This window comes from Camelus dromedarius, chromosome 14 (assembly GCF_036321535.1).
Source record: "Camelus dromedarius isolate mCamDro1 chromosome 14, mCamDro1.pat, whole genome shotgun sequence".
Lineage (NCBI taxonomy): Eukaryota > Metazoa > Chordata > Mammalia > Artiodactyla > Camelidae > Camelus > Camelus dromedarius.
The window spans coordinates 41762633-41779113 of record NC_087449.1 but is presented as its reverse complement, the minus strand read 5'-3'; the positions used below and the strand labels follow the sequence as shown (position 1 = coordinate 41779113).

Genomic DNA, 16481 nt, shown 5'->3' with positions numbered 1-16481 from the left:
TCACAGTTATGTAAAAAATGAAAATGAAGACCACCCTCTATTATGGGCCCACAAACATGTCCTCCCACCCCAAACACGAAAATTCAAGTTGAAGTCTTCATTCCTCAGTACCTCAGAATGTGACTGTATTTGGAGGTAGGTTCTATAAAGAAGTAAGTTAAAATGAGATCTAAATTTAGGGTGGGCCCTAATCCAATATGACTGGTATCCTTATAAGAGGAAACTTGGATACAGACAATGATAGAGAAAAGACTACATGAAGACACAGGAAGAAGACAGATATTCATAAGCCGAGAAAAACAAACAAACAAACAACCCTGCTGACACCTTGATCTTGGACATCTAGCCTCCAGAACTGTAAGAAAATAAATTTCTGTTGTTTAAATAATCCAGTCTGTGGTCTTTGTTATGACAGCCCTAGCAAACTAATACAACCCTAAAATATTATCACTAGGGAAAAAGAAACAGAAATAAATACAGCAAATATAAACAATTGGTTATCTTCAGGTGGTGTTTTTCTCCCCTTTCTAATTTCATATATTTTAAAATTTTCTATAAAGAGGATACATTACTTATATAATGGAAACACATTTTCCTTGTTTGGAAATTTAGATTCATCTACTGACCCTACCACTTTCTCACCATCAATTACCTATCATGTTTTCACTTCTCTTCTTACCCAGCTCAGATTCCATGGTCCCTCACTAAAATCACTCACTGGCAAATACTCTTAACTCCTTCCCACCTCTTTTTTGTCAAACTTGCCTAGTAAAGCCTCAAGCCTAACTCTGGTGAAAGCCACTTATCCACCTGTATCATGCCTACCCCAAGAGTTCACATGCGCTAAAGGACAAGTGCAAGCTTACTGCCCTCACCCTAAACTCGTGGCCACAATTCTTGGATGCCACCTAACACTGTCCAGAAATCAAACCACATTTTCCTGCTATGTTTGTTTTTCTCCTTTCTAAAAAACCAAATTTGTTATTTTTCTCTCTCCTCATACTCCAAACATTCCCGGCCTTGCTTTCACTCTTAGGGGACAGCATTAACTCAGCGTTCACTAAGAAAACAAAAATAAGAGATCAGAACATTCTATATGCCACTCATTTCAGGAAGATTCAGACTTGATCTTGTTTAGTGGTATATCCCCAATGCATAGTATAGTAGCAGGTGCTTGGTTAACATTTGGTGAATGAATGTATCTACTTACTCATCATTCTTTCTGACTTTTCTCTTGTTGCTGTGGATGAAATGTCTCTGTTTTTAACCAAAAAGTCTACCCTACATTTTTGCTCCAGATCCCATTTCCTTTCATTCTGTTAAGGACACTGCAAGTACTTCCTTTCTAACAGATCATTTGCATCAGTATTCCTACTGCTCCATTATCTCCTAGCAAAACAAATACACAAAAAACCTAAACAAACATGCCCTCTCCAACCCTCTCTTAATCCCACATATATGCCTCCTGCCTCTTTCAATTCCTCTGCTTTCCTCCATGGGAAGACTTAATTTAAGAGTTGTCTATAGTCACTGCCTCCTCACTGCCTCACATTATCTATTCAGACATGGTTTTTCTGCTCACCACTCCACTGAGATTACTTCCAAATTCATACTCCCAGAACTGACCTTTTCTTGAAATTCCACACTTACATGTACAACGGCCTACAGGCCATTTCTACACGGTTATCAATCAGACATTTCAAACTTATGACGGCTAAAATAGAATGCCATCTCTTGCCAAGCTGTTCTTTTTGTCTTCCCCAAACCAGTAGATGGCATCTCCATCACCTTGCTGCTCAAGCCAAAAATCCTTGAAATTATCCTTGATGTCTCTATTTCCTCTACCCTCACATTCAATCCCTCAGAAGGTTCTGCTGGATCATATCCCAACTCGGTCCACTGCTCTTAATCTCACCACTCACACGCAAGTTCAAGTCCCTATTACCTCTTACCTGGACCATGACAACCGCCTGCTAACTTGTATTCCTGCTTCTACGCTTGCTCTACTCCAATCTCTTTTCTACAAAGGAGTCAGTCAGAGTGACCATTTTAAAACACAAGACAGATAATGTCATTTATCTGTTTAAGGACCTCCAACATCCCACTGAGTTAAGGGTGCCTTACAAAGCTATACACCATCTGGCTTCTGCCATTTCTCTGATCTTGTCTGTTATGACTTTTCCCTTTCCACTACACTCCAGTCACACTGGCCAGTGTCCCATTCCAAGCATTTTCCCTTTCTCCTGGTTTGATGTCCCCAGTCTTTCTAGGACTTGCTATGTTTGTTCTTCTCTAAATCATGAAAGATTATAAACTTGATCAGGCTTAAAAATTGCTGACATATCTCAACATAATAAAAGCTATATATGACAAACCTACAGCCAGCATAGTACTCAACGGTGAAAAACTTCAAAAGCTTCCCACTAAAATCTGGGACAAGACAAGGATGCCCACTATCACCACTCCTATTCAACATAGTCCTGGAAGTCCTAGCCACAGCAGTCAGGCAAGAGAAAGAAATAAAAGGGATCCAAATTGGAAAAGAAGAAGTAAAAGTGTCATTATATGCTGATGACATGTTACTATATATAGAAAACCCTAAAAGGTCCACACAAAAGCTACTAGAGCTGATTGAAGAATTCAGCAAGGTAGCAGGTTACAAAATTAACGTTCAAAAATCAGTTGCATTTCTTGACACTAACGATAAATCAACAGAAGAAGAAAGTAAAGAAACAATCCCCTTTAAAATAGCACCCAAAGTAATAAAATATCTGGGAATAAATCTAACCAAGGAGGTGAAAGAATTATACACAAAAAACTATAAACCACTGATGAAGGAAATTAAAGAAGACTTTAAAAAATGGAAAGATATTCCATGCTCTTGGATTGGAAGAATCAATATTGTTAAAATGGTCACACTGCCCAAGGCAATCTACAGATTTAATGCAATCCCTATCCAATTACCCAGGACATATTTCACAGAACTAGAACAAATCATAATAAAATTTATATGGAACCATCAAAGACCTAGAATTGCCAAAGCATTACTGAAGAGAAAGAAAGAGGCTGGAGGAGTAACTCTCCCAGACTTCAGACAATACTATAGAGCTACAGTCATCAAGACAGCATGGTATTGGTACCAAAACAGACATATAGACCAATGGAACAGAATAGAGAGCCCAGAAATGAACCCACAAACTTTTGGTCAACTCATCTTCGACAAAGGAGGCAAGAATATACAATGGAATAAAGACAGTCTCTTCAGCAAATGGTGTTGGGAAAACTGGACAGCAGCATGTAAAACAATGAAGCTAGAACACTCCCTTACACCATATACAAAAATCAACTCAAAATGGATTAAAGACTTAAACATAAGACAAGATACAATAAACCTCCTAGAGGAAAACATAGGCAAAACATTATCTGACATACATTTCAAAAATTTTCTCCTAGAAGAAATAAAAGCAAGAATAAACAAATGGGACATAATGAAACTTACAAGCTTCTGCACAGCAAAGGAAACCAGAAATAAAACAAGAAGAAAACCTACGGAATGGGAGAAAATTTTTGCAAGTGAAACCGACAAAGGCTTGATCTCCAGAATATATAAGCAGCTCATAAGACTCAATAAGAAAAAAATAAACAACCCAATCCAAAAATGGACAGAAGACCTAAACAAGCAATTCTCCAAGGAAGACATACAAATGATCAAAAAGCACATGAAAAAATGTTCAATATCACTAATTATCAGAGAAATGCAAATCAAAACTACAATGAGGTATCACCTCACACCAGTCAGAATGGCCATCATTCAAAAATCCACAAATGACAAATGCTGGAGAGGCTGTGGAGAAAGGGGAACCCTCCTACACTGCTGGTGGGAATGCAGTTTGGTGCAGCCACTATGGAAAACAGTGTGGAGATTCCTCAAAAGACTAGGAATAGACTTACCATATGACCCAGGAATCCCACTCCTGGGCTTGTATCCAGAAGGAAATCTACTTCAGGATGACACCTGCACCCCAATGTTCACAGCAGCACTATTTACAATAGCCAAAACATGGAAACAGCCTAAATGTCCATCAACAGGTGACTGGATAAAGAAGATGTGGTATATTTATACAATGGAATACTACTCAGCCATAAAAACCAACAACATAATGCCATTTGCAGCAACATGGATTGTCCTGGAGAATGTCATTCTAAGTGAAGTAAGCCAGAAAGAGAAAGAAAAATACCATATGAGATCGCTCATATGTGGAATCTAAAAAACAAAAACAAAAACAAACAAACAAACAAAAACAAAGCGTAAATACAGGACAGAAATAGACTCACAGACAGAGAATACAGACTTGTGGTTACCAGGGGGGTGGAGGGTGGGAAGGGATAGACTGGGACTTCAAAATTGTAGAATAGATAAACAAGATTACACTGTATAGCACAGGGAAATATACACAAAATGTTATGATAACTCACAGAGAAAAAAATGTGACAATGAGTGTGTATATGTCCATGAATGACTGAAAAATTGTGCTGAACACTGGAATTTGACACAACATTGTAAAATGATTATAAATCAATAAAAAATGTAAAAAAAAAAAAGAAAACTATGTGATATATATGATTATACTGGACCTGAAATGAAAGAAAATTTATTTCCCAAATAAAAGAATAAAGTGTGAATATAAAAAAAAAAAAAAAATTGCTGACAGAGACAAAAGATATGAGGGTATCATAAATGAATTTATGTTTAGAAATTTTCACATTTTTTATAATTAGAAAGAATGTATTCTTAAAAATTAAATATAAAATAAAAATATAAAATATAAATATAAAAAAATTAAATATTCTTGTATATACAAGTTTAGTATATCACTCAAGTAAAGCGGTATACACAAAACTGATTCAGGAAGCCATGATAAACAGAAACCTGGCTGCAAGATCATTAATAAAACAATATTTAAAAGCAATCAATGTAATTAAAAAATATTCTAGTGAAGATTAAAAATGAAAGCCAGACTCAATGTGAAGCAAAATGAAGAAAATGATTAACAAACTTAACTGGGAACAAAGGCATCAAATAAGGTTCTACAGGACAATGAAAAAGAAAATTCTGAGAAGAAATATTTGAAACTCCTGGCACAAACTAGTAGAACCTGGAAAGCAGCATCCAAAGGAGAAAAGGAGACAACTACTTAAAATCTAAATGCTTAATTTTTAAGTATCACCATAAATTACTCAGTGAATTAGGTAGTCTTCACTGTATCAATTCCTAAATGAACAGAATACAGCATCTGATAGAATTCCACATGTTAAAGGAGTCAGGCACCTATAATTTTTCCAAGCATTACAAGAATGGCCATGCTTCAGAGTATATTATGATATGTAGCTACGATTTGTAAATAACCAGTTTTATTTTATTTCCTTTCCCCAGGCAGTAGAGTCCTTCTCTAGAGTGTCTATCTCAGTTAACAGTAACAAATCAGAGATCTGGAATCCTCTTTGTTCTCCCTTGCCCTCCAAATCCAGTAAGTTATCAAATTCTGTCACCTCTACCATTAAAATGACCATCTTCTCTGCTCCCATATTCAGTTTAAGATTTCATTTATCTCTCACCTTGACCAATAACAACAGGTACTTAATTCCTGTTGTCTGATCTCACCCCTTTCCAATCCACACCTTAGCATTAATTTTCTAAAACACAGATCAGATAAAACTTATCACTATCCCCATTTAGAAGTCTAGAAAGATCATTTCATCAAATGTATCCAAATATAATTAATATGTCACATTCTTTCATGTCTTTAGCCCTCCCCCAACTTCTCTCTTCAGGAGATACCTATTTATTCACCACAATCCAGGATAAATGTTGCTCTGTAATAGCTTTCTGGTAAATACCCCCAAGCAGATCTCTACCTCCTATGTCCATGCCTGTTACAGTGTCAGAGCTAAGCACTGCTAAGCCAGTCAGTATTCCTGGGGCTTGACACACAGGAAGCACTCAAAAAAAAAGTTTGTCTTTTCACCAAACTCAGAAACAGCTATGCAATGAGTGAAAAATTATACATATTAAGAAGTCAATATTTAAATACATGCTTGCATCAAAACAATTTTGACATAGAGATTAATACTTAAATATAAAAAACACTATCGTTAGATATCGATTATTCATATCAATGAAGAATAACGAAAAATAGATGATCTAAAACTGCAGATCACTGAGGTCATTTATATATTGATTTTAGAATACATATTTTTCCCACTACAAATTTACTATTTCAGTCATACTTCACACAGGCTAATATTTAAAATGAACTTGCCATCATTTAATGCACAGAGTTTCAGTTTTGTAAGATAAAAAAAGTTCTGGAGATGGACGGTGATAATGGTTGCACAACAGTGTGCAACTTAATGCCACTGAACTGTACACTTACAAATAGTTAAAATGGTAAATTTTGTTAAATATTTTTTATCACAATTTTTAAAATTCATTAATTAAAAAAAGAACATGCATTACAGGGTTGTCAGGGGGCTTAGAGGTTGCTGAATTGATTCCTTTTCAGATTTAACTAATACCTACCATTACCATACACCAGGCCCAGTGAAGCATTTTCATCATCTCAGACATTATCAATATCTTTCTACAGGTGAAGAATTTTGGGGCTCCAAAAGTTTACCAGTGCCATGGAGGGGAAGAGGTGGTCAGGCAACAGTAATTAAAGATATATAATAACAGTCCACAAAGTGAGTAAATCCACAAATTAAAAAATTGAACTGAATAATGCTCTGAATCGTGCTTATAACACAAATGTATCAATTCAATAAACATTTATTATCTGCTATTTGTCAGGCACTACTCTAGACACTGAGATATATCACTGAACAAAACAGATTCAAAATCCCTATTCTCATGGAGCATACATTGTATTGGGGTGGCCACCAGGGATTGCACAAATTGTGATATTTTGACGGGAGGCATTCGAAAAAGCATTCATTGCAGGGAAGGAGATGTCAGGAATAAACTTCTGGTAATGAGAACCATCCTGGGGAGGATGGGTTATTCATTTCCCAAAGTGTACAAGCAGAAAGGCTGAATGACCACTTATTACCAAAGATGCTGAAATTTTTTCAAGCTGAGAGAGAATTCACAGATTGGAAAGGGAGTTAACCAGATAAACTTCTAAGATCCTATTCAACCTTGGAATTCTATTTCACTGAGCGGCACACAATAATATTTCACACAATAGTGGCTGAGATAGTAGCACTGTATCCATATCTTGTGTGTGTGTCTGAGCACAGGTGTAAATCCTGACTATGAACTATTTATTAGTGTAGTTATGTCTTTTATACCTCATGTGTCTATGTCAATGAAATGAATGAATGAATGCAATGCCATAGGTTTTAAGAAAAGTGACTTGCTTCCTATTAAATCTTGTTCAGTATTATATTTAAATTCAACTTCCAAGTTACTATTTTTTAAATAACCCTCTAAAGCCTTTGCTATTTCAAATTGAAATTACACTCATTCACTCTCTACACAAAAATTCATTGACTACACATAGGTTCCAGCCCTGTGCTAGATAAATGGGGGATTCAAAAAATAACAAGATGCTCTCTCTTCAGTCTAGAAGAGGGAGAAAGATACACAGGTGAATGTGATAAAGCATTATAGGTGCTGCATTAAAAGTACATATGGGGGCTCAGAAGGTAGAGGTGGGGGGCCAGTTCCACCCAGAGAAGGAGTGGGGAAGAAATTAGGACTTTACAGAAATGATGACGTTTGAGTTGAATCTTGGTGGTTGGGGATAGAGTAATAAGAAAAGCACATTATAGAGACAGAATAATATAAATAGAGAAATGATGCCATGAAATACTATGTTATACCTGTTCTGTCCAATGTGGCAGCCACTGGCCATATGCAGATACGGAGCACTTGAAATGTGGCTCATGTCACTAAGAAGGTGAATTTTAATTTTGTTTTAATTTTTATTAATTTAAATTAAAAAACTGACATTCGGTGCAGTTACTGGGAAATCTTTTTAAGAGTGTATAGAACAAAACTGGGTATGAGAATCAACTTACTCAACTGTAAATTTTTTGAAATCTAAATACTAAATCAAGTATTTCTGATAAAACTCAGCATCTGAATTGATGTACTGTAACTGTAAAACACCAGATTCTGAAGACTGAGTATGAAAGAAGGAATGTAGAATGGCTCATTATACACTTTTACATTGGTTAATTGTCAAAATAGTATTTTAGATATACTAGATTAAATAAAATATATTATTAAAATTAAATTCTCCTCCTCTTTTTTTTTTTTTAACCTTTTTCAATGTGGCTACTAGGAAGATTTAAATTACCTGTGACTTACATTGTATTTCTACTGGACAGTGCCATATTGGACAACTGCAGTTCAGTGTGGCTGGAACAGAAGGCATGTAAGGGTATGATAAGAGAAGTGAAATGTGGTCAGTGTCAGTGGCTGTATTTTTTACTATATTGGAGAAAGCGGATCTACAAGCAAGGAGAAGACAATGGAGAAGAAGCAGAGGTGAGGGATGGAGGAGAAAATATACTAATGGCCCATGGGATCTTGGTTCTGCAGGCCCATTACACTCTTGCTTTTTATGTGGCTTGGCTGTTCAACGTGCTTAGTAATTAAAAGAATTCTAACTGTTTCAGATGTCAAGGTAGATGAAAAGGCTTTAGAGAAAAATAACGTGATTTTAGTGTCAAGCTGAAGAGCAAGCCTGACTTACTCTCAGACAAGCCAAATCATCCCACCTCAGTAAATCACAAGCAAGGGATAAGACATAATAAACTAGAAAACTACACTTCAACATAAAGAGATTTTATCTTTAAAGATTTCTGATAAGGTTCTTAGTTTCCACAAAACTAAAATTTTATTTAGAATTTAAACTCCGAAATTTATAAGGTATTTTTTCTATTAAATTCAACTAATAATATTAAAAATGTCACTATAAAAATGGCAAGAATGCATACATACCTTTCAGGAATGACTAAAAGTTTTAATGACATTTAAGAAGTGTATAATACAAAGTGTCTAGCATGGTGCCTAACAGAGAGAACAAATTCATTAAATAATAAGTTTTTATCTTTCCTTCCTTAATAATAATCTCTAGTATAGCTGAACTGTTACAAATTTTTTTTAGATATTTAGAAAGCAAAACTTCCAAACTCCTCTCACAACCTTGAAAAATTGACATTAATGACAAAAAAAGTCATGATGGTTTAAAGAAAGAGATAACAAGTGACATAATTAGTAATGAGGAATCCCTTAAATTCAGTTCCTGTCAAGTCTCTTAATCCCTCTTACCCCCAGGGTAGGGTAAAAAGATACTTACCACTAGGCTGCATAGTCAATGGACTAAAAACTGGTCAGGGAGTTAAGAGGTTCGAGATTTACCCCTGGATCCACCAATACCTTGCTCTGACTTCTGATAAGTCAGTTTTTCTGTGTGTTAATCTCTCCATCTGTAAAGTGGGGACGAGAGGAAGGGGGACACTTATTACCCTGTAAAGTACTGAGACTTTACTAGTATTAACAAACTGGACTACATTTTAAGAAAAGTAGGACATTCAGATATAGTTATTTCTTGCTTATTAGAGTACCTCAGGGTTGGACAGCACCTTATACCACGTACCACAGGTATAATTTAACTAAGTCTCAATATTCATAGGAATAAAAAAAAACCAAATATTTGTCACATTTGGTCCCATGCAAATACCAAATTTCCAACTAACCAGGTTAAGCCAGTAAATCAAAAGATACTAAAAATACATTAACATGGTATTATGAATTGATTTGTGTTCCCCCCAAATTCTCATGTTGAGGTCCTAATCCCCCAATGTGACTGTACTTGGAGACAGGACTTTTAAGAAGGTAATTAAGGTTATATGAGGTTATAAGGGCGGGGCCCTAATCTGACAGGACTGGTGTCCTTATGAAAAGGAAGAGATACCAGAGATTGATCTGTCTGTCTGTCTCATTCTCTCAATCTCTGCCACCCCCAAACCCCACCAGCCCAAACACATACAGAGAAAAAGGCCAGCAAGAAAGGACCCAGCAAGAAAGTGCTGTCTATAAGCTGAGGAGGGAGGTTTCACCAGAAACCAACCTTGCTAGCATCTTGATCTTGGACTTCCAGCCTCAGGAACTATGAGAAAGTAAGTTTCTGTTGTTTAAACCACCCTGCTTGTGGTATTTTGTTATGGCAGTCATAACACACAAATACACACAGTCATAGGACAAATGAGGCTATAGCAATTCTTTGAGAGTACCTCATGTAACACTATTCAGTTTCCAAATTGTCCTAAAGAATCTCCACTCTTCCTTTTACTATAGTCTGATTGGTAATCAAAGAGAACAGGACAAAATAAAGACAAACAAACAGAAAAACCAAATTGGAAGTTAAAATTTTATCCTGTTTTGAATCTCAACTCTATTTTCCCTTAATGACTTTAGGCAAGTCGTTAACTACAGTGAGCCTCAGTTTTTTTAAATCAGTAAAATAGGGATGATAATCCTAATGCTCCCTGCTTCACCAGGTTGTTTGAAGAACAAATGAAAAAACGGCTTTAAAAGTGCATAATACAGATAATCGGTATTAAAGAAAAACTTGCTGTTTACTACCTTTGTAAAAGGGAAAACTCAGATCCTGAATAATACTAGGTATGTACTTACAAAAAGGACACAGGACATTAGAACCTTCTGTTACTAGTTAGCCCCTAAAGATTCTAATATTCACAACTGAATTATCTGCTAGAATTACTTCAACTTTGTCCTTTCTTCCTTTGGCTTCCTCTTACTGTAGACTGGGATCTTAAAAAATTATGGTGGGAATGCAATCTTCTTGGGAGAATTGAAAGTGTATTTATTCAAAAAGACAGTTAATGACACTAATGAACTGGAGTAAGAAGGGTAATCTGAATCTTTAAAGTGGATGTCTGCACCCTGAAATATTAGGAGAGCGATCTCTGAACATCCTAGAATATACACCCTCTCTGATTTCTAAAAAAAAAGTGCAAGAGCATATACTAGTAACATCTAAAGCAATGCTGTCTAATAGAAATTTCTGTGATGATGGAAATGTTCTATATCTATGTCATCCAATAAGGAGCCACTAGCCACATGGGGCTATTCAACACTTGAAATATGGCTAGTGTGACTGAAGAGTTCCATTTTTAATTGTATTTAAATTTCCTTAAATGTAAATAGACACAGGTGGCCAGCGACTACTGTACTGGGTAGTACAGATCTAGAGGATATAAAGACTCTGGTATTTCTGGAAATCCTTGAAGGAAAGATAATATGCAGTAGAAAAATCTACAAGGCTATATGGAAGCATCCTTTCAAAATGTGACGAAACAATCACAATAGGCCATCCCTGAAGCAAGGAAAAACCAAAAAATGTCTTCACATATTATATTAAGAAAAATTTAGTTGTAAATTATCACTTGTATTGTTAACAACAGTAATAGCATAATGATTATTAACATTATATACCAATTATTTTTAAGTGTTTACTGTATGCCAGATGTTGTGCTAAGTATTTCAATAATATCACCTTACTGAATCCTCACCAGTATGATACCACTTAGCATGGTATCATTAACCCTTTTTACTAATGAGGAAATGATATTCAGAGAGGTTGAATAACTTTCTAAAAGGTTACAGCCAGCAGAAAGGCCAGGATTTGAATCTAAATCATGTTCTTAACTACACTGCCTTTCTCCTCAAAAACAAAACAAAACAAAAGCAAAAAATTAACAAAAAATAAATCTTACAAATGCTTCTAACATAAAATAGCCCAGCTTGGACAGTCTACCCATTTTGCTACAATAAAAACTGAAGCACTGATGCTTATTAGCTTGATCTGGACACTGAATAATTGAAGCACAGTTAAGAACTTAACAACGTAAACCTAGATTAAATGGAGGATGTTCATAGGTATCATGTTTGAAGTATTCATAGAGTTGGAGAATCAAAAGAAGTAATGCAGGCTTACAGGCACATACCAATGAGACAGAGGGGACAGGCAGGAAGGGGAGAAGGGAACAGGGAAGAAGGGATGTTTCCCTCAGAAACAGAAACTGGAAAATAGAAAAAAGAAGAATCAAATGTACTTCTAAAAACCCATTAAGACAAGACAGAACTCTTTGAGTGGTACAGAGCAATTGTGGTTTTAATAAACCATAATCCTATGATATGCAGAGATCAAAACAGAAAAGCTGGAACCAGAACACCTGGCCCTCTGGGGTTGTGGAGGACAAGCTACAGGGGATGCAGGAGACAGAAAAGGGACCGGTCTGGGCTGTGCCATTGATTAGCCACTCTATCTTATTAGCAAGTATTCCTAGTGCCTCTCAGCTGATTCTCTGCCTGCAGCTCCCCTTCATTTACTTTTACTCCATTTGGAGATAAGTGTAATGAGATGGTAATATTCCTCTGGGATAATATGCCAGAAGAGGGGGAAGGGGAGGCAAGCCAGGCAATCCCTTTCTCAAAGAGAGCAATAAATCCTGTCTTGTGCATGTAGCAGATGTGAACAAAAAAGATGGAATAGATCTCTTCTTGGCAATCATCCCTACCCCCACTTCCCCTGTAGCAATTATATATCTCTGCACGTGCACACAGAGAGGACCCCAGAGAACATGAGTATTTCCTTTAACAAGCAAAGCAGCTAGAAATGAGTGGCTAATGAAAATGCAGAGAAGCCATAACTCCCTTTGTCTTACAGGCAGTCTCAGTAGACTTCAACAATGTATAATGTTCACCCTTTCCAGAGGCTTAACAGAGGTGTGATCCAGGGCATGGGAGAAGCTAATGCTTTTTTAGAATGCTTCTGGCTCACGTTTCTTGAACAGGGAAGAAGTTTAGTGGTACCAATGGTGCAACATCATACTTCCTGGCAGATATGATATAGATCTGATGTCATGAAATAAGTAATGCACCACCATCACCACCACCATCACCACCACCACCATCATTCCAGTGAATATTGGGAATGAAGGAGATGATAGTACTGGATGATCTACTCTGCCAGTTAGAACACTTCTGAGGTAGAGTTTTATGTCCAAATCTAGGTCCTAGACTCCAAATGAGATACAGGCACACAATCTCATTTAAAGGAAAGCAACAAGGATAGGGAGGGCTAAGGAACTAGGGAGGTTTAATCAGGAAAAGAGGACTCAGAGGAAACCAGAGAGGTATTTGCAATATCTGGAGTGTTCTCATGTAGAGGAGAGATGAGATAAGCTCTGCTGGTTCAATATTACCCCAAGGGAGTGAACTGGAACCAGTGGGTAGAATCTATAGGTAGACAGGCTTCAGCTCATTACTCGAAAGAACTTTCTGGCAGTCAGAGGTATCCAACAGTGGGATGAACTCTCCAGGAAGGGAAGGTATGAATCTGCCATCACTGAGGGTTGGAAGTAGAGTTAAGATAACCTCTTGGTGAAAATATTAAATCATGAGAAGGAACAGGGAGGCTAGACTACGTGACCTTTAAAGGTTACCCAAATTTGACAGCCTATACTTCTATGGGGTATGGAGCTTCTGCTCTCAACATTACAACACTGCGCAACTTTAGGTTTGCAGCATGGACAGTGCACATATCTACAATACCAACTTTCTCGCAGAAGGCTTAAGAGCAGTATGGGTCCAAGCAGAAGAAATAACAACAATATCATCACCATCATCGTGATCTTATTTCCCTTCTGCATCTTCATCTACCACGTTGCGGCACTGTCATGGGCACTTTATAGACCTTATCCCTAAACTTTAAGAGTCCAGCTAGGCTACTGTAAGACTCTGAGCTGGTACCATGTGATCTTTGGTTTTTACTTTCCTCATCTGGAAAATGTCATCTTTGGTTGTTACTTTCCTCTTTTTTCTTCCCCCAGATGAAACTGGCTTAAATGGAAGAAAACTCTAGACAGGAGTCAGCAAACCCCAACCTGCCACCTGTTTTGAGATAAAGTTGTACTGGAACACAGCCACACTCACTCGTCTATGTGCTGTCTGTGGCTACTTTCACCCTATACTGCAGAACTGAGTGGTTCTCCCAAAACCTTATGGTTCCCAAAGCCTATGATATTTACTATCTGGTCCTTTAAGAAAAGGTTTGCAGAACCCCATCCTAGACCCAAATCAAGAAGTTGAACCTCATTATTCATTAAAGGGGACATAAGGTCCCCTTTAAGTTCTTTCATATTGTCAGTCTATGGAGCAGTAGCAGCAGGGGCCCAGTTCAATTATTTCCTTCCTCTCCACCACAACTTAACTTGGCAGATACTTTGCAATATTTTCCTTCTTGGAATAATGAACAATATGTGTCACCTTCATTTTACACAGTAAATATAGTCCTGAAAGGTTAAGTGTAAACAGAATTTTTCATAAAAATTGAAGTACATTTGAGCACACCAAGATGGTTAGTTAGTTAAAAGAAATCTTTATAAAAATAAGTTTAATGTTTGCTGCAGGGTAACTTGTTCTATAAATATGGATTTTACATATTGGATTTTCTCTAATCACTTTGTCCTCCACTCTAGTCAACCATGTCAAAGTCACATTGGAGTTTTTTTCCCTACTTTTGGGGTAATCAGTCTGTTGGTATAAACACAGAACCATTGGTTTGAAAGGAATATTAAATGTCATTTAGTTCAATGCCTCCTCCTCTCTCTTCCTCCAGTTCTACCAACCCTAGCCAGTATTTGAATCTTTTTTCTAACATCCCTACCAAGTCTTTGCTTACTCTTCCGGTGATGAAGCTCCCACATCTTCCCAGGAAGTTCCTTCCATTCTTGGCAGTGGACTTTGCCTTTAGGGAAGTGATTCTCAATATTTTTTTCCATCTTGACAACCATAAGGGAATCGCAACACACTTTCATCAGTAACAGTAGTTTCATATACAACCAAACTGTTAATATAGGTTCTCTCTAGAGAGCAATATAGTGATGGAAGGGAAACTTTCTTTTCATTTAATATACTTCTATTGTCAAGTTTTTTTGTAGTGCACGTATATTACTTTAATATATGCATGCAAACATTTAAAAAAAGTGGTCTAGGGAGATAAATGTTTATCACAGCAGTGATGGGGGTTGGGCAGGAACAAGTTCCCCCTACGGGAACAATACAGAATGAGAGGGAATGCTGTGTGTTATGATTTGACACCTCCATTGACTGCATTGAGTGCAGAGTGGGGATTGACCTGACCGTAATATACTAGAGAGGAGGGGAGCTGAACACCCCCTATGTCCTTGAAAATCACTGCTAATCTCTATCTCAGCTGAGTATGCTAGCTCTTCAGGCATTTTAAGACTGCTTTCAGGTGTGCAAGGAAAGTTAACTGCTCTCTGGCCTCATCAAGGTTGATTTTAATGACTAATTGTAAACATATCTCATTTTGTCATGTATCTGCCTCTTTTTCCCTGCCATTCTGCCTAATTCATAGTATACTCTTCTATTTGGACACTCTGCCTTCCAATATTATTCTTCTACAGTCTGTTCATTTTCTCTTTATCATAATGGGACAGCACACTTCCTAATTACTCAAACTCACTACCTTACTCCAAGCTTATGGGTGTTTTTACCAAATATCCACAGATTTCCCTCCTCTGTTATGAAGAATTTACAGCCAGACCACCTGCGTTTAGATTTGGTTCTATCATTTACTACTTGTATAACCTTGGCGAAGTAACTCAAGCACCCTGGGCTTCAGTTTCATCATCTGAGAAATAAAGACAACAGCAGCAATTCGCTTATACGATTGCAGGGAAGATGAAATAGGATACATATAAAGCGCATAGAAGAGTACTTGGCACAGAGTGGACACTCAATCAGTGGCAATTTGCATTGCTGATTCCTGCTCCTCCTTCATTATCACCATCACGCACTGCTACTACTTAGGAAACTCTTACACGAGGCCGAGGGTGTTTAGGAAACTATCTTACTACAGGCCAAGAGTATTTACTTGACAATTTCTTTCCATTAGATTTCTATGTTCCCTCTTTCTCAGTCCAGAACATTCTTGACATTTCATCTCTTCAACACAGTTCTCTCTGACAAATCAGATTAGAGTGGAACTTTGTCACTTGGCTTTCCTACTACTACGGCTGTTTTCATTGCATTATAATGTACACTTATGCTTCACCAATTCACATTCCTCTTCTTTTCATACCTCTATTCAAAACCTATCTCCTAGAGAGGGTAGAAAACTTTCTGTAAAGGGGTAGATAGTAAATATTTTCAGTTTTATGGACATACGGTTCCTGCTGCAACTACTCAACTCTGCCATTGTAGCATGAAAGTAGCCATACACATTAACAAATGCATATGGCTATATTCCAATAAATCTTTATTTGCAAAAATAGGCAACAGACAGGATTTGGCCTAAGGGCCACAGTTTACTGATCCCTGATCTAGAGGAATCCTTCCCTAAATAACTCCGCCTGGC

General features: G+C 37.0%; 1 protein-coding gene across 5 annotated transcripts in view; it reads right to left on the bottom strand.

The window, feature by feature from the left end:
• SCMH1 (Scm polycomb group protein homolog 1) overlaps positions 1 to 16481 on the bottom strand; it is a 149025-nt gene that overhangs the window by 101120 nt on the left and 31424 nt on the right. For all 5 annotated transcript variants that reach the window (XM_064493691.1, XM_064493686.1, XM_064493689.1 and 2 more), the window contains one exon: positions 9369 to 9498. In XM_064493691.1, coding sequence (XP_064349761.1) covers positions 9369 to 9381 — 13 coding nt within the window. In that variant the 5' untranslated portion in view covers positions 9382 to 9498. The remainder of the gene's footprint in view (positions 1 to 9368; positions 9499 to 16481) is intronic.